At 49.6% G+C, this 27,636-nt stretch overlaps 2 protein-coding genes across 7 annotated transcripts in view; one reads left to right on the forward strand and one right to left on the reverse strand.

The window, feature by feature from the left end:
• LOC139241431 (F-box/WD repeat-containing protein 5-like) overlaps window positions 1-18,897 on the forward strand; it is a 54,692-nt gene extending 35,795 nt beyond the window's left edge. For 3 of the 4 annotated variants that reach the window (XM_070869992.1, XM_070869989.1, XM_070869990.1), the window contains 4 exons: window positions 5,249-5,714; window positions 13,991-14,138; window positions 15,249-15,461; window positions 17,433-18,897. In XM_070869992.1, coding sequence (XP_070726093.1) covers window positions 5,249-5,714; window positions 13,991-14,138; window positions 15,249-15,461; window positions 17,433-17,673 — 1,068 coding nt within the window. In that variant the 3' untranslated portion in view covers window positions 17,674-18,897. The remainder of the gene's footprint in view (window positions 1-5,248; window positions 5,715-13,990; window positions 14,139-15,248; window positions 15,462-17,432) is intronic. The other variant, XM_070869991.1, reaches the window with a different exon arrangement.
• Window positions 18,898-21,246: 2,349 nt separating this feature from the next.
• LOC139241430 (TNF receptor-associated factor 2-like) overlaps window positions 21,247-27,636 on the reverse strand; it is a 56,328-nt gene continuing 49,938 nt past the window's right edge. For all 3 annotated transcript variants that reach the window (XM_070869986.1, XM_070869988.1, XM_070869987.1), the window contains exons 9-11: window positions 26,816-26,993; window positions 24,725-24,873; window positions 21,247-24,092 (exon numbers count right to left, since the gene is read on the reverse strand). In XM_070869986.1, coding sequence (XP_070726087.1) covers window positions 23,874-24,092; window positions 24,725-24,873; window positions 26,816-26,993 — 546 coding nt within the window. In that variant the 3' untranslated portion in view covers window positions 21,247-23,873. The remainder of the gene's footprint in view (window positions 24,093-24,724; window positions 24,874-26,815; window positions 26,994-27,636) is intronic.

Here is a 27,636-nt window from a genome sequence, read left to right on the forward strand (position 1 = left end):
CCACTTTTAGGAGATGGTTGGATGGGCACTTAAAGTGCAGTAACCTGTAGGGTTATGGACTTAGAGCTGGTAATTGGGATTAGACTGGACGGCGCAGATATAATGGTAAGTACTGCAGGGAATAGAGTACGATCAGGGTGATCTCCTGGACTAGTGTCGATCACCTGGATGGGTTGGAGAGGAATTTTCCCAGATTTTCTTTCCCTAAATTGGCCTGGGTTTTTATCTATTTTTTGCCTCTCCCAGGAGATCACATGGCTCCGGTTGGGGTGGAGTGTAAAATGTTTCAGTATAAGGGGTGTCGCAGTTGGGTGAGGTGGACTGGTTGGGCTGGGTGCTCTTTGCCTTTCCGTCATTATTCATGGGTTTATATGTAACCTTTAGGGCTGCTGACCGAGGGCCGTGTGGCTCTTTGTCGCCGGCGCGGACACGATGGGCCGAAATGGCCTCCTTCTGCGCTGTAAATTTCTATGTTAGCAGTTCTCCAATCCTCTGACACCACTCCTGTAGCCAGGGAGGATTGAAAAATAATGGTCAGAGCCCCAATATTTCCTCCCTTGTTTCTTTTAATAGCCTGGGATATAGTTCAACCCATATAGCCTCATTTGATGATCCTTCCAACATATCATCTCTTCTCACAGCTGTAATTGTTTCTTCAACCAATATTGCCATCCCCTCCTTTTTTACCCCCCTCTCTATCTCGTCTGAAAACCCTGTAACCAGGAACATTGAGCTGCCATTCCTGCCCCTCTTTAAGCCAAGTTTCAGGAATCGCTAAGCTATCATACTTCCACGTGTCTATCTGTGCCCTCAGCTCGGCTGCCTTATTCCCTACACACCTTGCATTTAGGTATATACCATTAAGCACAGCCGACCTCTTTTTGTCTATTTTCCAATCTTTGTTTGCTCTGTCTTCCAAACTCTCTTACACCTCTTCTACTTTTCATCTCTAGCTCTGCTTTTCTCCCTTCTGAATCTATGCTCAGCTTCCCATCCCCCTGCCAAGCTAGTTTAAATCGTCCCCAAAATAGCCAGTGTCCATTATAAATGTGGATAGGAATTCATAATGAAGAAATGGACACAGAAGTGTGACAAAACATGACTGCGTGAAGTAAGGTTTATAGAGCCCGTGCAAAAGTAAGATGCTTAATATAGATAGAGGTATATTATCTATCTCCTGGCATTGCTGAGAGTGAGTTGGATGATGCACTGTTTCTTCTACATGTCTTTGTCTGTTGTGAGGAAAAGGTGTGTGTCTGTGTGTGTAAGTGTCTGTGAGGGAGTTTGTGTGTGCATTTGTGTGTGTTTGTGCCTCAATGTGTGAATCTGTGTGTGTGTGTGTGTGTGTGTGTGTATTTGTGTGTCTGTATATGTGTGGAGATCTGTGTGTCTGTGTATGGCTGCTGAAACCCTCATCCATAGCTTTGTTACCTCTAGACTTGACTATTCCAACGCACTCCTGGCTGGCCTCCCACATTTCTACCCTACGTAAACTTGAGGTCATCCAAAACTCGTTAGCCCGTGACCTAACTCGCACCAAGTCCCGCTCACCCATCACCCCTGTGCTCACTGATCTACATTGGCTCCCGATTAAGCAACTCCATGATTTCAAAATTCACACCCTTGTTTTCAAATCTCCCATGGCCTTGCCCCTCCCTATCTCTGTAATCTCCTTCAGCTTCATAACTCCCCGAGATATCTGCGCTCCTCTAATTCTGCCCTCTTGAGCAACCCTGATTATAATCGCTCAACCATTGGTGGACATGCCTTCAGCTGTTTGGGCCCTAAGCTCTGGAACTCCCTCCCTAAACCTCTCTGCCTCTCTACCTCTCTTTCCTCCTTTAAGACACTCCTGAAAACCTACCTTTTTTTTTGTCATCTGCTGTAATTTCCTCTTATGTGGCTCAGTGTCAAATTTATTTGTTTTGTCTTCTAACACTCCTGTGAAGCGCCTTGGGACATCTTACTACGTAAAGGCGCTATATAATTACAAGTTGTTGTGTATGCGTATCTGTCTGTGTATTCCTCCCCTTCTGTATATTTAGCTTAGATTTTCTGTCCCTCACCCATTCTCTCTTTATCTCCTCTTATGCTTTATCTGGTTTTTCACTCCTATCTTTCCCACCCCCCCTCAGTCCTCCTTCTGTTTGTATCTGTTGTGATTCTCTCTCCCCATCTGTGTCACTCTGTACCTATCCTCTTTCCTGTTTTTTTCTCTCTCACTCCTTCACATTCTCCCTTTCTGTGCTGTCAGTGGTTGGTCAGAGAATGGCTGTACCCCCTCTGCTTCAGTACAGTGTATTAGTGATCCTGGTGCTGGATTCCATCAGTTAACTCAGTGGGACTGATCCACCAATAAAATATCACCTTCTTCATTTAGTCCTGCTCACAGAGATTTTTTTGAGCAGTATTGTCGTGCTAATGCTCTGTACTTTTAGCAAAAGCTTTCTGTAATCTTCGGCAGCTGAGACATAAAAACATAGAAAATAGATGCAGAAGTAAGCCATTCGACCCTTTGAGTCTGCACCACCATTTAATATGATCATGGCTGATCATTTTGGCAACTTTAGTACCCCATTCCTGCTTTTTCTCCATAACCCTTGATAGCTTTAGCCCTAAGGGCCACATCTAACTCCCTTTTGAATATATCTAACGAACTGGCCTCAATAACTTTCTGTGGTAGAGAATTCCACAGATTCACAATTCACTGAGTGAAGAAGTTTCTCCTCATCTCGGTCCTAAATGGCTTATCCCTTACCCTTAAACTGTGACCCCTGGTTCTGGACTTCTCCTGCATTCTTCCTGCATCCAACCTGTCCAATCCCGTCAGAATTTTATATGTTTCGATGAGATCCCCTCTCATTCTTCTAAATTCCAGTGAATATAAGCCTGGTTGATCCAGTCTTTCTTCATATGTCAGTCCTGCCATCCCGGGAATCAGTCTGGTGAACTTTCGCTGCATTCCCTCAATAGCAAGAATGTCCTTCCTCATATTAGGAGACCAAAACTGTACACAATGTTCAAGGTGTGGCTCACAAGGCCCTGTACAACTGCAGTAAGACCTCCCTGCTCCTATACTCAAATCCTCTCGCTATGAAGGCCAGCATGCCATTTCCTTCTTCGCCGCCTGCTGTACCTGCATGCCAACTTTCAATGACTGATGTACCATGACACCCAGGTCTCGTTGCACCTCCCCTTTTCCTAATCTGTCACCATTCAGATAATATTCTGCCTTCCTGTTTTTGCCACCAAAGTGGATAACCTCACATTTATCTACATTATACTGCATCTGCCATGCATTTGCCCACTCACCGAACCTGTCCAAATCACTCTGCAGCTTCTTAGCATCCTCCTCACAGCTCACACTGCCACCTAGCTTAGTGTCATCTGCAAACTTGGAGATATTTACACTCAATTCCTTCGTCTAAATCATTAATGTATATTGTAAATAACTGGGGTCCTAGCACTGAACCTCATGGTACCCCACTAGTCACTGCCTGCCATTCTGAAAAGGACCGGTTTATTCCCACTCTTTGCTTCCTGTCTGCCAACCAGTTCTCTATCCACGTCAGTACATTACCCCCAATACCATGTGCTTTAATTTTGCACACTAATCTCTTGTGTGGGTCCTTGTCAAAAGCCTTTTGAAAGTCCAAATATACCACATCCACTGGTTCTCCCTTGTCCACTCTACTAGTTACATCCTCAAAAAAATTCTAGAAGATTTGTCAAGCATGATTTCCCTTTCATAAATCCATGCTGACTTGGACCGATCCTGTCACTGCTTTCCAAATGCGCTGCTATTACATCTTTAATAATTGATTCCAACATTTTCCCCACTACTGCTGTCAGGCTAACCGGTCTATAATTACCCGTTTTCTCTCTCCTTTTTTAAAGAAGACCTCAGAGCACTGCCACTAGAGGGGGCCAGTGTACTGCAGTGTGTGGGATCTCAGTGCAGTGTAACTCCGGGAGTGAAACCCTCACACTGTCGAAAACACCCAGCATCGCAGTTAAAGATGGTGTCCCTCCCAATCTGGCCTGTGTATTGGAATACAGTACTGGTGGGTACAGGTCTGTCACTGTATAACACTGGGATGCAGATCTGTCACTGGGGGTAGGAGCAATGGCAGGAACCTGATTGAGCGTATCGTAGACAAAGTGAATTGCGATAACGACAGTGTAATTGTGCCAATATGTTGCGGGTGTTGTACTGTTGAAACTGCAGTCGCATTTCAGGTGTGGGCAGTTTTTTTTGAACCCCTGCTGTATACCTGTGAACGTTTGGCCAGTCATTCTAACATTCCTGTGTGTATTGTGAGTCGCTGGGACTTGGGAGCGGGAGGGCAAAATATAAACAGAAAATGCTGGAAATACTCGGCAGGTCAGACAGCATCTGTGGGCAGAGAAACGGTTAATGTTTCAGGTCAATGTTTTCAGTTTCCAGGTCCTAACAGTCTCCATCTCACCAGCACATTCAGTCCCTCTACACCTCCATCCCCCATCGGGATGCCCTGTGTGCCTGCCGCTTCTTCCTTGCACAGAGGCCTAACCCACCCCTATCCAAACGCACCCTCCTCCACCTGGCTGAACTTGTTCTCTGATATCATCATCATCATCGGCAGTCCCTTGGAATCGAGGAAGACTTGCTTCCAATCTTAGAATGAGTCCTTAGGTGGCTGAACAGTCCAATACGAGAGCCACAGTCCCTGTCACAGACGGGACAGATAGTGGTTGAGGGTAAGGGAGGGTGGGACAGGTTTGCCGCACGCTCTTTCCACTGCCTGCGCTTGTTTTCTGCATGCTCTCGGCGATGAGACTCGAGGTGCTCAACGCCCTCCCGGATGCACTTCCTCCACTTAGGTCTTTGGCTAGGGACTCCCAGGTGTCAGTGGGGATGTTGCACTTTATCAGGGAGGCTTTGAGGGTGTCCTTGTAACGTTTCCTCTGCCCGCCTTTAGCTCTGTTACATCTCTAACTTCTTCCAGTTCTGACAAAGGATCACCGAGCTGAAACGTTCACTGCGTTTCTCTCCCCACAGATGCTGCCTGACCCGCTGAGTGTTTCAAGCTTTTTCTGGTTGTATTTCAGATTTCCAGCTTGCGCCATGTTGCTCTGTGGCTGAAGGTTAGAGGTCGGGCCGCGGCTGACGGTGACGGGACCGGCTCGGTGCGGTGTGTGTGTCAGGTGTGAGAAGTTCAGTACAGCGATGTCTAACGACCCTCTCCGTCTCCTCCCCCCGCTCCAGGATATCGAATCGGAGAACATAAACGTGGTGAAGAGACTGTTCCAGTTGCAGAACCTGAATGCCAGCACCATCCGCACGGTGATGGTGGCGGACTGCGGCAGGCACAACACTCCGGACCTGCTGCTGGGCTTCGAGGAGCAGCTGGCTAACACCCCCGCCCGAGTGTTCGACCTGGGCAGCGACAGCGAGGACGAGGGCTGCAGCAAAGCCAAGCACAGGAGCGCGGTGGCGAGCGAGGCCATGGTCGGTGGTCAGGCCGATGCGGAGAGGGAGGGGAGCGCGCTCTCCGGGGGGGGGCAGTCCCTGATGGACGAGAAGCAGATCGAGGCACGAGTGGCAGAACTGTTTCTACAGGCCAAGACGAAGCCTGCCGATATGGACCTCCTGTCAGAAGGGCAGACAGTGCAGGACAAGAAATACTTGATCTTCACCACAGGGAGCCTTACCTACACTCCCCATCAAATAGGTAGGCTCCAGGTACCACAGCAGTACCATGGCAAGGCCTTGGTTAATGGTTTGGTTAACACCGGTGTTGTCAGTGTCTTCGGTAACAAAAACCTGTATTTATATAGTGTCGTTAATGAAGTAAAACATCCCAATCAGTTTCACAGGAGTGTTATAAAACAAGATTTGACATCGAGGAGATATTGGGATAGATGATCAAAAGCTTGATCAAACAGATATGCTTTAATGAGAGTCTTAAAGGAGGAGAGAGAGGTAGAGAGTGGAGAGGTTTAGGGAGGGAATTCCAGAGCTTAGGGGTGAGGCAGCTGAAGGCACGGCTGGCAGTGGTGGAGCGATTATAATCAGGGATGCTCAAGAGGCCAAAGTTGGAGGAGGGCAGCGGTCTCGGAGGGGTTATAGGCTGGAGGGTACTGGTTAACCCCAGTTCTCTCCCCTCCCTGTGACTCGTTGGGGTACAATCCCCCAAGCTCTCCTACATCGACTTTAAGATCTGCTGCCTGTTGGTTGCAGAGTCTGTGGGAAGGAGCCCTGTGTGTTCACGGTATCTGGCCAGGGAAGCTTGTATCCTGGGTGACAACAGCTTTGTCCCATTGGGCGTGAGACAGCACAGTATCAATCCAGAGTGATATTGGGGTGGGAACAGTGAAGCAAGTGTGGTCTGTCCAGCCCCAATATCAAGTATCAGGTGGAAGATGAACAAGTCTGGAGCGGTCCCAGCAGATTGGAAAACCACAAATGTAATGCCCCTATTTAAAAAAGGAGGCAGATAAAAAGCAGAAAACTATAGATCAGTTAGTCTAACATCTGTTGTTGGGAAAATGCTGGAATCCATTATTAAGGAAGTAGTAGCAGGACATTTGGTAAAGCATAATACAGTCAAACAGAGTCAGCATGGTTTTATGAAAGGGAAATCATGTTTGACAAATTTGCTGGAGTTCTTTGAGGATGTAACGAACAGGGTGGATAAGGGGGAACCTGTAGATGTCGTGTATTTGGATTTCCAGAAGGCATTCAATAAGGTGCCACATAAAAGGTTACTGCACAAGATAAAAATTCACAGGGTTGGGGGTAATATATTAGCATGGATAGAGAATTGGCTAACTAACAGAAAACAGAGAGTTGGGATAAATGGGTCATTTTCCGGTTGGCAAACAGTGGCTAGTGGGGTGCCGCAGGGATCGGTGCTGGGTCCTCAACTATTTACAATCTATATTAAGACTTGGATGAAGGGACCGAGTGTAATGTAGCCAAGTTTGCTGTTGATATAAAGATGGGTGGGAAAGCAAATTGTGAGGAGCACACTAAAAATCTGCAAAGGGATATAGACAGGCTAAGTGAGTGGGCAAAAATTTGGCAGACGGAATATAATGTGGAAAAATGTGAGGTTATCCACTTTGGCAGAAATAATAGAAAAGCAAATTATAATTTAAATGGAGAAAAATTGCAAGTGCTGCAGTACAGAGGGACCTGGGGGTCCTTGTGCATGAAACACAAAACGTTAGTATGCAGGTACAGCAAGTAATCAGGAAGGAAAATGGAATGTTGGCCTTTATTGCAAGGGGAATAGAGTATAAAAGCAGAGAAGTCCTGCTACAACTGTACAGGGTATTAGTGAGGCCACACCTTGAGTACTGCGTACAGTTTTGGTCTCCGTATTTAAGGAGGGATAGACTTGTATTGGAGGCTGTTCAGAGAAGATTCACGAGGGTGATTCCGGAGCTGAAGGGGTTGACTTATGAAGATAGGTTGAGTAGGTTGAGCCTATACACATTGGAGTTCAGAAGAATGAGAGGTGATCTTATTGAAACATATAAGATAATGAGGGGGCTCGACAAAGTGAATGCAGAGAGGATGTTTCCACTGATAGGGGAAGCTAAAACTAGGGGACTATGGGCCAGACTTTCCCGAAAGGCCCTCAATGCCTGATTGCCCGCTGAGAAGCAACACTAATGTTCGGCGATAAAAGCTGGCGAGAATTTCCATTTTAAAGGTAAAAGTAAGTAAAATTAATCGCCCGGCGAGAAAATGGGCATTGCACACTCATTGTCGGCAGTTTTCTCGGCGGATAAGTGGAAAGTTAGCAAAATGGGCGGCCATTACCGGAATGGACGATAAGTGGTGAAATTTAGTCCCAGGCTGCGGTGGGCCGAGGGAGGGGGGAAACCTTTTTTTAAAAAATGATCATTAAAAAACAGCACATACAAAGCAGTCACAAGATAGTTTTAACCCTAATCACTGTCATGTATTCAACTATCATTGTAACCCATCTATAAGCTGACCTAAGTTGTACACCTTGAAAACATTGACCACAAGGGGGTGAACTTGTGGGAGACACTCCTAACCTGGACTTTCAGGTATAAAAGGGAGGCTCCACCCACCTTCATCACTTGGGTCTTGGTAATAAAGGTAACTGGTCACAGAGTGATCTTCTCTCAAGTATGGGCCTCGTGTGCATTTATACTGTATAGTAAGGACATATCATTGGCGACGAGAAACTGGGATTTAAACCACGTGAGCATGGCCACTAGCAGCACAGAAGAGAGATACTGTGTTGGTGATGATTGGGACGACTTTATTGAGAGACTACAGCAAAGTTGTGTCACTAAGGAATGGTTGGGACAGGATTCGGCCGACAAACGCAGGGCTTATCTCCTGACGGTTTGTAGATCCAGAATGTACTCGCTGATGAAGGACCTCCTAGCGCCAGAGAAGCCGGCGGACAAGACGTTCGAAGAGCTCAGTAAGTTGATCGGGGAACACCTTAAACCAGCGAGCAACATGCACATGGTGAGACACCGGTTTTACACGCACCGGCGGCGAGAAGGGCAAAGCGTTCCAGACTTCGTGGCAGATCTCCGGCGACTGGCGAGCCTATGTAAGTTCCCAGATGCATGCAGAGCGGAGATGCTGCGAGACTTTTTTATTGAGGGCATCGGGCACGCTGGGGTTTTCAGGAAACTGATTGAGACCAAAGACTTGACCTTGGAAGCGGCAGCTCTGATAGCCCAGATATTTATCTCAGGAGAGGAAGAGACCAGAATGATGTATAACAAAAACCTTGGCTCAAGTGCGGCAAACGACCAGGGAGTCAACATTGTTAACGCAGCACACAGTTCTCTAGGCAGGCAAGGGCAATCGGACATGCCCCAGCATGTAGTCAAACCCAAAGGGGGAATTCAACAGAGACAATGGCTAGCTGAACGGCGATTCACGATATCGCAATGGACAATGCGGCCAGTAATCGGGCCATCAACACCTGTTAATGGTGCGCTTAAGGACAGTTACAGACTCAGTCAGAGACGATCGACTGGTAATGGACTGTTTGTTTCCAACAACGGGGCCTCCAGCTCATGCTGGAGGTGTGGAGTTAAACACCCAGCCAGAGCTTGCAGATATCAGCAATATACCTGCAGAAACTGCAATGTCAGCGGTCACTTGGCGCGTATGTGCAGGAAGCCTGCAACCAGGTTCATGTACGAGGAGGACGGGCCCGATGTAAGCCCTACGAGGATAAATAAATACTGGGAGAATTCGCTGGAAGCTGAAGTTCAGCGAGTTCATGTGGAGCACATATACAGTTCATATACCAGGACGCCACCGATAATGATGAAAGTGCTCCTCAATGGCATCCCAGTATTAATGGAGCTAGACACGGGGGCCAGCCAGTCCCTGATGAGTATCAAACAGTTCGAAAGGTTGTGGGTGTCCAAGGCCAGGAGACCAAAATTATTGCCGATTGACGCACAGCTACGGACATATACAAAGGAGATCATTCCGGTGCTCGGCAGCGCCACGGTAGTCGTGACCCACAAAGATTCGGAGAACAGGTTGCCACTCTGGATTGTCCCGGGGGACGGTCCCGCACTACTGGGGAGGAGTTGGCTTGTTGTCATGAATTGGAAATGGGGCGATGTCAATGCAATTTCTTCTGTGGAGTGAGTATCATGCTCAAAGGTCCTGGACAAATTTGACTCATTATTTCAACCCAGCATCGGCACTTTCATGGGGGCCAAGGTAGTGATTCACATAAACCCGGACTCCAGGACAGTACACCACAAGGCCAGAGTGGTGCCGTACGTGATGCGGGAAAAGATAGAATGCGAATTGGACCGCCTGCTGAGGGAAGGCATCATCTCGCAAGTCGAATTCAGTGACTGGGCGAGCCCGATTGTGCCGGTGCTCAAGGCGGATGGGTCGGTCAGGATATGTGGCGATTACAAGGTGTCACTCCAAGACCAGTACCCGCTACCGAGAGTGGAGGACCTATTTGCGACGCTGTCCGGTGGCAAACTTTTATCAAAATTGGACCTGACCTCAGCTTACATGACCCAGGAGCTGGCGAGTGAGTCAAAGAAGCTGACCACCATCACAACACACAAGGGGTTGTTTGAGTATAATAGACGTCCATTCAGGATTCGCTCGGCCGCCGCGATCTTTCAGCTAAATATGGAAAGCCTCAAGTCGATTCCAGGGACAGTGGTTTTTCAGGACGACATCCTCATCATGGGTCGCGATACTGAAGAACACCTCCACAACCTGGAGGAGTTGCTACGCAGACTGGACCGGGTAGGGCTGCGACTGAAAAAGGCGAAGTGCGTCTTTCTAGCTCCAGAGGTAGAATTCCTGGGGATGAGGGTAGCAGCAGACGGGATCAGCCCTACTGCATCCAAAACGGAAGCGATCCAGAGAGCACCCAGACCCCATAACACGACGGAGCTGCGTTTGTTCCTGGGGCTCCTGGACTATTTTGGGAACTTTCTTCCCAAATTGAGCACGCTGTTAGAGCCGCTACACATACTCCTACGCAAAGGTCGCGAATGGGTCTGGGAGGACAGTCAGGAAAGGGCTTTTGATAGAGTACGCAATTTGTTATGCTCCAACAAACTGTTAGCGCTATATGACCCATGTAAGAAACTTGTGTTAACGTGCGATGCGTCGTCCTATGGGGTCGGGTGTGTGTTGCAGCATGTTAATGCCAAGGGTCAGTTACAGCCGGTAGCTTATGCCTCCAGAAGTTGTCCCAGGCAGAAAGGGGCTACGGGATGGTAGAAAAGGAAGCGCTAGCATGTGTATATGCAGTAAAAAAAATGCAGCAGTACCTGTTTGGCAGGAAATTTGAGCTGGAGACTGATCACAAACCCCTAACGTCCCTTTTGGCCGACAACAAGGCCATAAATGCGAATGCATCGACCAGCATACAGAGGTGGACACTCACGTTAGCCGTCTATGACTACACAATTCGGCACAGACCGGGCACCGAAAACTGCGCCGATGCACTCAGCAGGCTCCCACTAGCCACCACTGAGGGGGCAACTGAACATGATGCTGAGATGGTCATGGCTGTTGAAGCTTTCGAAAGCGAAGGCTCACCTATGACAGCCCGTCAGATTAAAGTCTGGACAAATAAAGACCCGCTACTGTCTTTAGTTAAGAAATGTGTCCTGAATGGGGACTGGACAGCCACGGAAGGGGCATGTCCTGAGGAATTTAAACCGTTTCATAGGCGCAAGGATGAACTCTCGATTCAGGCCGATTGCCTACTGTGGGGAAACCGCGTAGTCATGCCCCAGATGGGCAGAGAGGTGTTTATCAGAGAACTTCACAATGAGCACCCGGGCATTGTCATGATGAAGGCAATTGCCAGGTCAGACGTTTGGTGGACAGGGATAGATGCGGACCTGGAACTTTGTGTTCGCAGGTGCAACACGTGTGCTCAGCTGGGCAACGAACCCAGGGAGCCCCCTTAGCCCCTGGCCATGGCCCGCCAAGCCATGGTCACGCATCCATGTGGACTACGCAGGTCCTTTCATGAGAAAAATGTTTTTGGTTGTAGTAGACGCCTACTCCAAATGGATTGAGTATGCCATTTTAAATTCAAGCACATCCTCTGCCACAGTAGAAAGTCTACGGGCAATGTTCACCGCCCATGATCTACCGGATGTCTTGGTCAGCGACAATGGCCCGTGCTTCACAAGCACTGAATTCCAGGACTTCATGGCAGGCAATGGAATCAACCATGTCAGAACGGCACCGTTCAAGCCGGCCTCAAACGGCCAGGCGGAACGAGCAGTGCAGATAATCAAACAGGGGATGCTCAGAATCCAAGGGGGTTCCCTACAAAGGCGCTTATCACGCCTCCTGTTGGCCAATATATCCCGACCACACTTGCTCACAGGGCTTCCACCCGCAGAGCTGCTAATGAAAAGGACGCTCAAAACCAGGTTATCCCTTATACACCCTACTATGAAAGAAATTGTTGAGAGCAGGCATCAGTCACAATGTGACTACTATGACAGGAATGCGAGGGCGCGATGTATTGATGTCAATGACCCTGTTTTTGTCCTTAATTACGCTGCAGGGCCCAAATGGCTTGCAGGCATTGTGATTGCCAAAGAACGAATAGGGTTTTGGTAGTTAAACTTACCAATGGACAAATCTGCCGCAAACACGTGGATCAAACTAAAAGGAGGTTCAGCAACCCCATAGAAGGAGCAGAGGAAGAACACGATGTAGAGTTTACTCCACCACAGGTGACCGAACACCGGAACGAAGTGGAGGAGAGCCCAGTCACTTTGGGCAGTCCGGACAGGCCTGAAGCACCGCAAACAGCAGACACTCAGGCCAGCGCCCAACAACCAGAGCCCCAACTCAGGCGCTCTACAAGGGAGCATAAACCACCAGAGAGACTTAACCTGTGATCCCAATACGATTTTCGGGGGGAGGTGATGTCATGTATTCGACTATCATTGTAACCCATGTATAAGCTGACCTAAGTTGTACACCTTGAGAACATTGATCACAAGGGGGTGAACTTGTGAGAGACACTCTTAACCTGGACTTTCAGGTATAAAAGGGGAAGCTCCACCCACCTTCATCACTTGAGGTCTTGGTAATAAAGGTAACTGGTCACAGAGTGACCTTCTCTCAAGTATGGGCCTAGTGTGCATTTACACTGTATAGTAAGGACATTACAATCGCCATGTTAAAATTTTAAACAAATAATTAAAGAACCTTTAATTTATCTTTCTTTTCAGGGTCCCACCATTACTGCCCCGTTTAAGCAGCTTTTACAGGGCGGTTCTCTCGGTGATCTGGACATTGGCAGTTGAGACCAAACTTACGCCCTGGCGGTTGTTCTCGGTGTTACACGTGGGCCGTTTGGTCCCGGCAGGCGATTTCAGATGTGGCCGATAACGTTGAAAAACTTAACATGGAAATTCTCGCCGGGCGGGAAACCAGTTGTAACGCCAAGAAAATCGGCGACAATTAAGCCGAAAGTCTGGCCCATAGTCTCAGAATAAGGGGCCGCCCATTTAAAACTGAGATGAGGAGAAATTTCTTCTCTCGGAGGTTTGTAAATCTGTGGAGGCTGAGTCATTGAATATATTTAAGGCGGAGATAGACAGATATTTGAGCGATAAGGGAGTAAAGGGTTATGGGGAGTAGGCAGGGAAGTGGAGCTGAGTCAATGATCAGATCAGCCATGATCTTATTTAATGGTGGAGCAGGCTCGAGGGGCCAAATGACCGACTCCTGTTTCTTATGTTCTTATGTAAGTTGTGATCACCACAATACACGGGGCCATTGGGGGTGGCGGGGCCAGGCGGGGGAGGCGGGGCCAGGCGGGGGAGGCGGGGCCAGGCGGGGGAGGCAGGGCCAGTGGGGGGGAGGCAGGGCCAGTGTGGAAGACAGAGCCATTGGGGGGAGCAGCATGGGGGGGGTGGCAGTGTGGGGAGGCGGTGTCAGGTGGAGAAGGCGGGGCCAGTGCAGGGAGGTGGGGCCAATGCAGGAGAGGCGGGGCTAATAATTCACTGTCCCTGTATCCTCACTCTCAGATGGCTTTAAATTGCTTACCCCTGATCACTGATCGCCAACCAGAGGGAATAGGCTTTCCCTGCTCATTCGTTCAAAACGTTTAACAGGCAAAATTAACCTCCACCCCAAACGGGGCAGATAATTTGAATTAAATAATTATTCTCTGGAGGGAGGGGAGGGGGAGTGTGGCTCCTGTGGATCCTGGACAGAGGGAAGGGGAGGGGACGGGGCGGGGAGGGGAGGGGGGTTGTGGTCCCTGTGGATCCTGGACAGGGGGGAGGGGAGGGGAGGGGAGGGGACAGGGGGTATGGTTCCTGTGGATCCTGCCTCTGAACTGAAGGAGGGGAGCAGGAGCGCCTAGCAGAAAAATACAACTGGTTAAAACCACTGTGGCGGGCAGTTTAAGGGGGAGCGCTTTAAGGAGGTCCGTTTTTCTCACTGTGCCCCTCTGTATAATTGCAGGTATTAAGCAAATTCTGCCGCATCACATGACGACATCAGGACCGGTGTTGGGGGAGGAACGCAGCTCTAATGAGTTCTTCGATGCACTGGACTACACGATTGATGTCCACGGTCACATCATCGGGATGGGCCTGTCTCCAGACCACAGGTCAGTCCCTCTCCCTGTCTCCAGATCACAGGTCAGTCCCTCTCCCTGTCTCCAGACCACAGGTCAGTCCCTCTCCCTGTCTCCAGACCACAGGTCAGTCCCTCTCCCTGTCTCCAGACCACAGGTCAGTCCCTCTCCCTGTCTCCAGACCACAGGTCAGTCCCTCTCCCTGTCTCCAGACCACAGGTCAGTCCCTCTCCCTGTCTCCAGACCACAGGTCAGTCCCTCTCCCTGTCTCCAGACCACAGGTCAGTCCCTCTCCATGTCCGTTCTGCTACAGAGCCCCTGAAGATCATTGAATCTGTACCAATCTCCATATAGTTTGTGCTAAATTTAAGTTTAAAAGGATAAGAGCAGGCGGTTTAAACTGGAGTGTTCGATTCCTCGACATTAAATTGGTTTAAAAGAGAATCACCACACTGTGAAGTCTCGGCCAGGAGGGTCCATCAGTCGCTCAGTAACACCCAGCACAGACTCCCAGGGTCCATCCACACCCAGCACAGACTCCCAGGTCCATCCACACGAAGCCCAGGCTCCCAGTGTCCATCCACACCAAGCCCAGGCTCCCAGTATCCATCCACACCAAGCCCAGGCTCCCAGTGTCCATCCACACCAAGCCCAGGGTCCCAGGGTCCATCCACACCAAGCCCAGGGTCCCAGGGTCCATCCACACCAAGCCCAGGCTTCCAGTGTCCATCCACACCAAGCCCAGGGTCCATCCACACCAAGCCCAGGCTCCCAGTGTCCATCCACACCAAGCCCAGGCTCCCAGTGTCCATCCACACCAAGCACATGGTCCCAGGGTCCATCCACACCAAGCCCAGGCTCCTAACGTCCATCTACACCAAGCCCAGGCTCCCAGTGTCCATCCACACCAAGCCCAGGGTCCCAGGGTCCATCCACACCAAGCCCAGGCTCCCAGTGTCCATCCACACCAAGCACATGGTCCCAGGGTCCATCCACACCAAGCCCAGGCTCCTAACGTCCATCCACACCAAGCCCAGGCTCCTAACGTCCATCCACACCAAGCACAGGGTCCCAGCTTGGACACCTGTCCTGTATACTGCTAAGTGTACCACGGTTCTGATGCTGCACTGTTCTGCCTTTTAGGTATTTGTATGTTAACAGTCGTGCCTGGCCCAAGGGCTGTGTCATCAGTGACCCCATGAACCCTCCACCTATTGCCGAGGAGATTGACATTCACGTGTTTGACTTGAAGACGATGCGGGAAGTAACTCAGACTCTGCGGGCACACACAGCTTACACTCCCAATGACGAGTGCTTCTTCATCTTCCTGGATGTCAGCAGGGATTATGTTGCCAGGTAAACTGCTGGCTCCTTTTGCCCATTTTGACCCTCCTCACCTGAAGGTTCCACAGGTGCCTAGGTGCCCTCCCCTATCACACCAGCGGGCCATTCTTCGTGGGTGGATACAAACCTCCAATCTGGTTTGTGCCCCTGCCACAGTCCCAAAACAGCCCTTATCAAAGTCACAAATGACATCCGATGTGACTGTGACAAAGGTAAACTACCCTTCCTCATCCTTCTTGATCTGTGACACGGTTGACCACTCCATCCTCCTGCAATGTCTCTCCACCGTCATCCAGCTGGGATGGACTGCACTCGCCTGGTTCCATTCTTACCAACCCAGTCGTCGCCGGAGAATCACCTGCAATCACCGGCTTCTCTTCTCGCTCCTGCACCATTACCTCTGGTGTTCCCCAAGGATCTATCCTTGATCCCAATATTCCCAATTATTTTTTTGGGTTGTGTGGCCCATTCATGTGCGGTTTTTGCATTGGGAAGCAGCTCACCAGCTGTATGGGGCCCCGAGGCAGCTGCACAGCTGCAATGGGAACGTTGCCTAGCCCCCTCCTATTTCTCACCTACACGCTGCCCCTCAGCGACATCATCCAAAAACTCAGCATCACTTTCCACATGTGTGCTGACGACACCCAGCACGACTTCACCACCACTTCTCTCGGCCCTCCACTGTATCTAAATTGTCACACGGCTTGTCCGACATCCAGTATTGGATGAGCAGAAATTTTCTCCAATTAAATGTTGGGAAGACCGAAGCTGTTGTCTTTGGTCCCCACCACAAACTGCGTTCCCTGGCCACTGACATGGTGACATCCCTCTCCCTGGCTGACGCTGAACCAGACTGTTCGCAAACTTGATGTTTTATTTTTGATGCCGAGATGAGCTGCCGATCACACATCTAAGTCTGATTATTTCCACCTCTATAATATCACTCTACCTTGCCCCTGCCTCAACTCACCTGCTGCTGAAACCCTTTGTTATCTCCTGGCCGGCCTCCCACATTCTACCCTATGTAAACTTGAGGTCATCCAAAACTTGGCTGCCCGTGTCCTAACTCGCACCAAGTCCCGCTCACCCATCACCCCTGTGCTCACTGACCTACATTGGCTCCTGGTTAAGCAACAGCTCAATTTTAAAATACTCATCATTATTTTCAAATCCCTCCCCATCTCTATAACTTCCTCCAGCCCTACAACCCTGTGCGATATCTGTGCGACTCCAATTCTGGCCTCGTGAGCACCCCAATTTTAATCGCTCCACTATGGGCGGCTGTGCCTTCAACTACCAAGGCTCTAAGCTCTGGAATTCCCTTCCTAAACCTCTTCATCTCGCTGTCCTTTTTTAAGACGCTCGTTAAAAATACCTCTCATCTGTCCTACTATCTGCTTATGTGGCTCGGTGTTAAATTTTGTTTGATAACGCTCCTGTGAAGCGCCTCGGATGTTTTACTATGTTAATGGTGCTATATAAATACAATTTGTTGTTTTTGGGTTAGGGTAGTGAATATTGACTGGAAGAATCCAGCCCTCTTCCCAATAGGTCCATGGGCTGTGTAAGGGGAGGTAGTTGCATGATTGGGGTCTATATGGGGAGAAGGTCCATGATAGATTGGGCTTTGTATGGGGAGGTCCATGATTGGGCTGTGTATGGGGAGAAGATCCATGATAGATTGGGCTGTGTATGGGAAGGTCCATGATTGGGCTTTGTATGGGGAGAAGGTCCATGATAGATTGGGCTGTGTATGGGGAGAAGATCCATGATAGATTGGGCTGTGTATGGGAAGGTCCATGATTGGGCTGTGTATAGGGAGAAGATCCATGATAGATTGGGCTGTGTATGGGAAGGTCCATGATTGGGCTTTGTATGGGGAGAAGGTCCATGATAGATTGGGGTCTGTATGGGCTAAGATTGGTGAGCTGAAGTCTGGGACCTGGTTCTTTACGTTCTACACGTATCTCCGTTATTCCGCAGTGGTGCTGAGGACCGGCGGGGCTATATCTGGGACAGGCACTACAACATCTGCCTCGCAAAGCTCCAGCATGAGGATGTGGTGAATTCCGTGGCCTTCAGCCCCGTGGACCAGGAGATGTTGATCACCGCCAGTGACGACTGCACGTTGAAGATCTGGCGCTCCCCACGCGTCCTGCGCATCATCAGCACCAAACCCAGTCGCAAGAAGTATTCCTTCTTCTGGCTCAACAATAAGAAGTGACTTTGAGCGAGAATGAGTGGGCTGGAGGCAGTGTGTGAGAGGACTGATTCTGTTAATTCAAGTGTAGTGTGCTCCAACCAGAGTTCGTACCTTCAGGGAAGAGGGCCATTGGAGGGGACTTATCAAAATGTATTAGTTTTCTAGGCTGTAACTATCCTCCCCCTCCCTCAGGCACAGCTCACCAGTTGTGTTACTAGTCTATGTGTGTTGGACAAAATGCAAGGTGAGTGTTTCTGACCCAGACTGCAGCTGGACATCAGTTTAATTTGCACATTGTCACGTATTGTTTCTCAGCTAATAGGTCCTGCCAACCATTCCTCCTGAAGCAGTGCTGGGTGGCCAGCAGTTCAGTGCGAGCAGTGACCCACTCCCCCCCCCCCGACACTAGCCCCAGCCCCCCCCCGATACTAGCCCCCATCCCCTCCCCTCCCCCGACACTAGCCCCCCACCCCCCCCCGATAAACAGGCACAGGAGCAGCCACAGTTCTCCGCACAATGTCTGTACCCACCTATCCACTCCCATCCCAAGAATACATTTAAAAAATCTCATCACAGCAAGTTGTGGACAAGAACTGGAGAAAACTGAAAGCTGGCGACCTATAAACAGTAACCTTCTCGGGGCAGATAGAGATGGCAATAAATGCCAGCAACGCCCGCAGCCTAACTTAATGTCACTGTCCTGTGAACACGCTTCAGTAACTCTGCACTATAGTGTCTTTATTTTTAAATGAGCCAGAGCTCCTGGGTTGGAGAAAGGGAACTGGTTTCCAATCAGTGGGTCAGAGATTTGCCCCCCATTCATTGTTCTGTCAAAGGGAAGCTGTTCAAGGGAAATGGCATAAAGAAATGTAGAAATACTGGCAGAACTCGACCACTGTATTTGAATCAGTCTGTTATTTAATCTAAAACCGCATCTTGTATAGTGTGCAGGAATGGTTCGGAGAGGGGGGTGGCTGAAGAGCGCAACTGTGTGGCCCATTATGCACAGAAGCTGGGAGCAGGTAGTCTCCTCCACGACTACTGATGTTACACTGAAAAGAGATCCTCGTTCAACTTCCGAGAAACACTGTCCGCCTTCAAAGCCCTCAGTAACTCGTTCCATTCTAGTCAGGATTTGAAACCCCCAACCAAGATTGGCCCAGGGTCTTGGTCCCAGCCTCGCACCGCATGTAGCATGGTGTTCTGTATTCAATGGAAAATAAATCTTTGCATATTTAAAAAGAATGGTGCGTGTGTGTGTGGCCTGAGTCGGCTCCACCATTATCACACTCACAGGGTAGGGCCTGCTCCAGATCACAGAAAGCATATAGAAGCACTGGAATAAGTGCAACTTTCAGGAAAGACTGAACAGGCTGGGGCTGTTTTCTCTAGGACAGAGAAGGCTGGCCCTGCTAGAGGGCTTTCCATGTATAACAGGGTAGGCGGAGAGATGCGTTCCACTCGTGTGAGACCCCAAACCTCAGGGCCATAAATAATAAATCCAGCAAGAAATGTCTTTACCCAGAGAGTGGTTGGAATGAGGAACTCGCTGCCCCAGGGAGTGGTTCAGGCAAATAGGACAGATGTGTGTAAGGGCAAGCTAGATAAACACGAGGGAGAAAGGAATAGAAGGATATGTTGATAGGTCATCTCACCCCAAGGTGGGGGGAGGCTCATGTGGAGCATAAACACCAGCATGCACCTGTTGGGCCGAATGGCCTGTTTCTGTGCTGTAAATTCCACCAGCGTTCATCTCCTCCTCCCCACTATATCGTTCGATGAACTTGTTGAGTGGTGCCAAATAGTTTACACAGGAAACAAATCCTTCAATCTGACTTTTTACCCCCTAAATTGCGTGACACAGGGACCCCAAGACCTGTGTATCCTGAACTGTTTAATAACAGGGCCCAGTGTTCAGGAATGATGCAGATGTTGGCTATAGAGCTAAAACATGGCAATTTATTCACTTTTAAACTCGTTTTTTGTGGAAAGACAGCAAATGTATGTAATTCCTCCTGGAGATACAAGCAACATCTGTACAGATAAGGCTGTATATGGAGATATGACCTCACCAACATCTGTACAGATAAGGCTGTATATGGAGATATGACCTCACCAACATCTGTACAGATAGGGCTGTATATGGAGATATGACCTCACCAACATCTGTAGATAGGGCTGTATATGGAGATATGACCTCACCAACATCTGTACAGATAGGGCTGTATATGGAGATATGACCGCACCAACATCTGTACAGATACTCCTGCACAAGGCACTGCATCCATTCAGTGGCTGCTCCTTGAAGCACAGCCAGCAAAGCAATTTTGAAAACACACTACAGGTATATAGTGGGAGGGGCCTATGCTTGCTGCTGAGGTTGGGTTTGGGAGGGAGGATGGGGAGGGCTGAGGTTGGGAGGATGGGAGGGAGGATGGGGAGGGCTGAGGTTTGGTTTGGGAGGGAGGATGGGGAGGGCTGAGGTTGGGTTTGGGAGTGGGGGGGGGAGCTAAGGTTGAAGAGGGGAGGGGAAGAGAGAGGTGGGGCAGTGCCGAGATTGCTGTCTGCGTTATGCCAGGAATACAGAACAGATCCTGGGGAGGTTCCCACGGTTCGGGTTCAGTCGACTCACTTTCACTGGGACCTGGAATGTGTCCAGAAAATTAAGCTTGGGATTTTATTTAACCATTACTGAGAGTCCCATCAGTCACTGCTGTGTCCAAATAGTCAGGCCACTTTCCACAATGTACAGCACTGGTCACTCAGTCCCATAACTCTCTGGTCTCCACCATCTCCGTTAGTCCCACTGCTCACCATTAGTCCTGTACATTTTGTAACCTCAGCTGGAAAACGTAGCAGCTGATAAAGACTTACATTTATATAGCACCTTTCACGACCACCGGACGTCCCAACGTGCTTTACAGCCAATGAGGTAGTTTTAGAGTGTAGTCACTGTTGTAATGTAGTTACCACATTGTAAAGTAACAGAAACTTCCTTAAAAGGATTTATCTGTGACATTAAAGTTATATGGGGAAGTGCAGAGTACAAAATCCAGAAGTCCAGCTGTGAGAGATCCGAGTGTATTCAGTCAGTGCCTTAAATCTCACCTGACTCTACAGAACCCCATAGCCCGGGAGGGGACACAGACCCCCACCCCCACACACTCCGGGAAAGGGGGCACAGAGCCCCCGCACAAACTGCGTGTGACCCATTCATTGAATGAGGGTACGGGGCCCAGCAGAGCCGAGGGCCCAGGGGCAGCACGGGCCTGCCCACACTGCGATATGTGTACGCAGTAGGTCCGTGCAGCAGAGCAGGTCTCCAGTCGTCCTGGTTCAACCCTTGCCATTGGACCAAGACCTAACTCAGTCAAGCCCGTGTGGTGGCTGGTGTGCAACGGTCACCACACGTTAAAAAATCTACGCACAGGCATCTTCCACTCCCTCAGTTGGAGTTCAGGACTGGAACATCGGGTCCTTCATTTAAACATCTGTGAACTCGTGGAAGCAAGTCATCCTCGTTCGAGGGACGTCTATGACGACAACCCAGTAACATCATGCCGACTGCTGGAAATAAACTTGTAAGCACGGTGCTTTTATTGTTAATTGTATTTTAATAGCCAGCTAACAGCAGATGGCAGCTTTGCTGCAGCCCAGACAGCAGCCTCAAGCTCATGTGCTGCACATTTCACAGCCTCCTCTAAACTAGGTCACACCGCCGCACAAGAAGAGAGACACTTTTATCTGACATGCACCCTTGTCGCTCCTACACGGGGCTCCATTAAACTCTGCCCTGTCCCACCTCTCAATCTTGGCTCACCTACTGACAACATTGCTGAGTTCTAATCCCATGAATGGCACAGTCCGGCTCGGTCCTAGAGAGGCCACTGGGTCCTACACACAGTCCCAAAGAGTGGCCCATCACTTCTTATTTCCTGAAGTGATCCAGAAATCATCTGCAAACATGCTGCTCTGCGCCTTTAAACATTCCCACATACCATCAGCAAAAATCACTGTTTTTCACAAACGTCCACCTGGCTGACAGTCTGCAGATCCTCTCCTCGTCCCGCAACTTAATTAAATCTTCGTCAATCATGGCAGGAGTCGGAGTGAAACTACACATTAAACACAACCTTCCCTCAGCCATTTGTGCCCCAATAGTTTGTCACTGTACAGCTAGTGGACAGGGGCAGTAAGTTAAAGTATAAAGCAGAAAACATAGCGTCACCCACACTGAAACAGCGGCACGGTGCAAGTGGTGGTAAATCAAAAGCTTGAATCAGCAATACGACTGGACACTCAGCAAGTGTCCGTCCTTGGCTGGAGATGTGGTCAGTCTCTCGCATCAGGACTGGCACAACAATCCTGAGCAAACCTCACCCTGACTATTGGGAAACTTCCCATCTCCAGGGAAATTGGTCCCAACAGAGCAATCCTCTTCTCAAGGTCTGCACCTTCCAGGATTGAAGATTCATGATACTTTTCCCAAGTGGTCATTCTTCGATGAGCCAGTGAGTTTCAATGGGTTATTGAATCACATCCAGACCCAACAGCCATAATCCAGTCACACCCAATGGGAACGCCCTATAAACCAGTCACACCCAATGGGAACACCCTATAAACCAGTCACATCCAATGGGAACACCCCATAAACCAGTCACCCCCAATGGGAACTCTGAATTGTTTCCCAGTTAACGATACCAAGGCACAGAATAAACATGAACAGAATTATGACTATTGGAGGCTCCTTTACATTTTCTTCTCACAATGGTGAGTCTCCCAGATTCTCTCTAAATAATTGTTACCCAATATGGCCTTTCACCAATTCACCATCTACTACTAAAGCTCCCCTGACCATGTGCACTCTGACCAATACACATGCATCAGCCAATGGCACCACACAACCTAAGCACCAACAAAGGGACTCAAACTAGACTCTGGCTTTCTAACACTAATCATGCTGTATGAGTGCAGGATAGAAGCAGAGAGAATCCCTGAAACACCTGGTCCTAACACCTTCCTTTCCCCACCCCCCCGCCCAGGCTGGGCAGACCCCGACCTCTATAGTTTGAACTCACTGCATGGGCAGACACGGGAATAAACCATCTGAGCTCCATACTCTCAGCGCACACATTACCACTACCTGTAAAATTTATAAATTATTATATATTGTTAATAAAATAATGGACTAGAGATTGTTTATATATAGGGTAAATAAATACAACCAACACTTGGTAACTTCCTGTTTCAGGGGCCCTGGACACTGCGGATTCGAGGTCCACAGTGGGAATAGTATCGATCACATTTCCCCATCCTTCCCATTTAAAGTCAGTCACCTCCACGGTACTCACTACTGCCAAGATGCAGGCACCTTCACGGGAAGACAGCCAAGCGGCGGGAAGGGGAGCTCAGGGCCCAGGTTTGATTAACCATCTCATTACCAACAAGCACAGGCCGGGTGGAGCAGACGCTGAGAGAACAAAGGTTTGCTTGTGCATGCTGCGGAGGATGTGTGTGGCCGCTCACTGTCACTGCGAGCGCTCGGAGCCTGGGTTAAGCACACAGGTTCGAAGTGCCACATGGTATATGTGACACAGCAGGGGGTGCCCATCACCATAGGGAGCATGGCCACTTCCAGGCTCACTCTCCCAGCTCACTGTGTGGCTGAGAGCAGGGCAGACAACAGCTAAAGAGCTATCTCAGCTCCCATTATCCCGGCTGACAAAGCTCACCCGGCCCAAGCTCGGGTCGATTCAAGCGGCAGGCTGGCCCCACCTCTGGTCACACTGGACTCGAGGGGCGCCACTGAGTGTCTGGCTCTGGCTCACCTTGGCAAGGGGAAAGGGGAAGGGACAGGAAGAGAGAAGGGCACATTCACTGTGCCTTATTTAAGCTGTTGACAAACTCCCTCCCTGCGTGGTGATGGCCACACTCTGGGTCAACAATAGGTCCAGGGCTGCGCTTAGCAACAAGAAGCTAATCATCCACTGATTGCAATTGAGCTTTGTGTGTGCATGGAGATGGGAATGTGGAGACAGACCAAACTGCGCAATGGGCTTCTTGCTCGTCGGATTAATCCCAGCTCAGCTCAACACAGAGACCGCTTGCTTCCTGCATGTTCTCGCTGGGTGCGTGGTGTCCCCCCATTATACGCTGCAGCAACGATTGGGGCTTCCGATGTTACTATAGCTGACGACCATGCTGTAGCTGATAACATTTGGTTACAGGTCAGTTAAATCCACAATGGCTTTGATGAAAATACCGTCTTCACGCGTGTAATTATTTTTGCTATCCAGCTTGCTGAGTGGACAGAAGAGTGGACACCCACTGGCAATGTTCATCTCGCCGACTGGTCTCTGGAACGAGGATGAGCTGACGTCTGGTCTGAACGCATCGATGATGTGCTCGCGGTTACTCTGGTCCATCAGCATCAGAGTCACCTGAGGGGAAAGGAGCCAAAACAAAACTGAAAGACCCACGGAACAAACCAGTACTCACATTTCACCCTCAGGATGGCCCAAAGCGCATCACAGCCAATGAGGTTACTTTGAAGTGTAGTCACTGTTGTAATGTGGGAAACGCAACAGCCAATTTGCACACAGTAAGATCCCACAAGTAGCAATGTGATAATGACCAGATAATATTTTTTTTGTGATGTTGGTTGAGGGATAAATATTGACCAGGACAGCAGGGAAAACGCCTCTGCTCTTTGGAATAGTGCCCCCCACACCCACCTTCCTCGCCAGTATCACACCACTCCCCCCCCACTCCCCGGACACACCCACCCCCAGTGACAAACTGCACCCCCCCCCAGTGACATACCACACCACCCCCCCCCAATGACACACCCACCCCCAGTGACACAGCCTGTCCCCCCCACCCCCCGTGACACACCGTCCCTCCTGTGACAGACTGACTGCCCCTGCTATATTTGGTTGACCAATATTGCAATGACGATATGATGTCCACCCTGACCTGCTCCGGACCAGACCAGCTCACACCATGCGCAGGTCTCAGTATCTCTGCCTGCAGCCAGGGCTCCACCCACTGAGAAGACAGAAAGTGAACCCACCTTTTGCTTGAAAGGCCACCTCAGCAAACCATCGTAGTTTCCCTTCATAATGACGAAGAAGAGGGACAGGTGAGTTCCGCGGCCCACACCATCACCATTCAGGTAGATACGCATACACATCTTGTACCCATACTTGCTGGTGTAGAAAGCTGGACAGTTAGAAAGGAAGCAGTTAGAGTCAGACTGGAGCAACAGACAGAGACAATAAAGTGCACAATACCAGGCAGCCAATGGTATAGCTCACACCCCTATCCTAGGTATTCCACATTTAACTGATTGAGAGATTAGGGAGAATGAAGATTGATGAATAATCGGACAGCCAGCAAGCTCACGGAGAGCACCTGACTGTGACACACGACGAGTGTGGTACCCAGTCTCTGGCAATTCACCAGCTCCCCCAGGAATCTGAGAATTATAGAAGTTTACAGCATGGAGGGAGGCCATTTTGGCCCATCGTGTCCACGCCAGCCAATGAGACACTATCCAGCTTAATCCCACTTTCTAGCTCGAGGTCCGTAACCCTGCAGAGCTCCCCCAGGAACTCCCCACCCGTCAACATTTGCCTCCTTAACTTGCAGATCCTGTCTTGCTTTTATTGAGCCCACGTGATCCTGCAGTGACACAACCTCTACATTCAGTGTTATCCCACCCCACACACTCTCCCCTCAGTGTTATCCCACCCAGCACCCTCTCCCCCTCAGTGTTATCCCACCCCACACCCTCTCCCCCTCAGTGTTATCCCACCCCACACACTCTCCCCTCAGTGTTATCCCACCCAGCACCCTCTCCCCCTCAGTGTTATCCCACCCAGCACACTCTACCCTCAGTGTTATCCCACCCCGTGCACTTTCCCCTCAGTGATAGCCCGCGCACTCTCCCCTCAGTGATATGGGTTACTCATCTATTGACTCAAAACTATCCACACTGACAATTCCCTCACACTCGACACACAACTTCAATATTTCAAAACATACAGCTGTGAGCAAATAACCCTGCAATTTATATCTCACATCTGCAACTTGGTACATTATTGCTGTGTGCCCACTTATATAGACTTCTTTCATCCTTGGCCCCAAACATCTCCTCTCCTCACAGAGCCAAGGTTTTCACTTCAGTACATGGCCTCCTCCGCACTTTCTCCTCCTGCCTTACAATTTGGCAAACATGTTCCAAATTATCTTTTGTGAAATCAAACCTCCTGACAACAGCATCTGGTCCGCAGGGGTTAGATACAGAGTAAAGCTCCCTCTACACTGTCCCATCAAACACTCCCAGGGCAGGTACAGCACGGGGTTAGATACAGAGTAAAGCTCCCTCTACACTGTCCCATCAAATGCTTCCCATCAGGAAGCAGTTTTTCCACATAAAGGGTAGTGGAAATCTGGAACTCTCTCCCCGAAAAGGCTGTGGATGTTGGGGGACAATTGAAGCTCTCAAGGATTGCTGTTGTAAGGATATCAAGGGATATGGAGCCAAGTCTGGGTTGTAGTATGTAGGTGAGGTGCAGATCAGCCATGACCTAGTTCAATGGCAGAACAGGATCAACGGGCTGAATGGACTTCTCCTGTTCCTATGTTGTGAATGAAAAGATAATGGAGATGGGTCAAATGTCAAATGGTGAAAACAATGTGGGGGGCGGGGGGGGGGAAATGAGCGAAGGGTCAACATGGGGTGGGGGAATGACCAGAGAGTTACCATAATGATGGGAGGTAATGAGTGGAGGGTTACCATGGGGGGGGATTAACTGAGGGTTACGGGGTGGGGTAGGAATAATCAGACAGGGTGCCACTGCTAGGCTCTGGACACACAATCCCATGCCCACTACGTGCCACCAATCGATGCCTGCCCGTTACCAGTTCTGCTTGTGCCTCTTGTTGGGTCTGTGGTTCCTGCTCCATTTCCAACACATTCTGAAAGGTTGGGATTGCGGGCTTCATTTCCTGGCTGCTGATCCTCTGATATTACAGACCAGGAGCAACAATAATCTCAATGAAATGATTTAGTACAAGCATGGTCCCTTATGTCATCATAGCTTATATCGACAGCAATCCAAATATTCTGGCAGAGCGATGCGAGTAATATGGGACTAACCTGGGGAGAATATGGCAGACGATCGCTGGGACTTGGCATCCTGACGCCTTCTATTGAAATCCGATATTTTCCAAATAAAAATCCCATCGTAAGTGCTGCACTCGAGAGCCTGAAGCTTGATTTCCAGCTCCGCGATAGCCAGGTCCTTCAGGGCCGTGACACGCTCCATCTGACGCACCTGAGGGACGGCAACAACTTTAACACTGCAACACCACAGCAGGAACATATTACTGAAAATACCACCACCAAGACTAGTCCGAGGTTCTCACGATTTAGTGGGAGAACTTTATAGACCCGGTAAAACAGGGAAACACATACACAACACCGTTCTACACTCTGTCCTTCCAAACGTGTATGGAGGATTGTGAGCTGTATAAATCTGGTGTACAGTACTGGTGGGTACAGGCCTGTCACTGTATAACACTGGGGTACAGAACTGGTGGGTACAGGCCTGTCACTGTATAACACTGGGGTACAGTACTGGTGGGTACAGGTCTGTCACTGTATAACACTGGGGTACAGTACTGGTGGGTACAGGTCTGTCACTGTATAACACTGGGGTACAGAACTGGTGGGTACAGGCCTGTCACTGTATAACACTGGGGTACAGTACTGGTGGGTACAGGTCTGTCACTGTATAACACTGGGGTACAATACTGGTGGGTACAGGTCGGTCGCTGTATAACACAGGGGTACAGTACTGGTGGGTACAGGTCGGTCGCTGTATAACACTGGGGTACAGTACTGGTGTGTACAGATGTCACAGTATAACACTGGGGTACAGTACTGGTGGGTACAGGTCGGTCGCTGTATAACACTGG

The sequence above is a fragment of the Pristiophorus japonicus genome, unplaced genomic scaffold, assembly GCF_044704955.1.
Source record: "Pristiophorus japonicus isolate sPriJap1 unplaced genomic scaffold, sPriJap1.hap1 HAP1_SCAFFOLD_1070, whole genome shotgun sequence".
Taxonomy (NCBI): Eukaryota; Metazoa; Chordata; class Chondrichthyes; family Pristiophoridae; genus Pristiophorus; species Pristiophorus japonicus.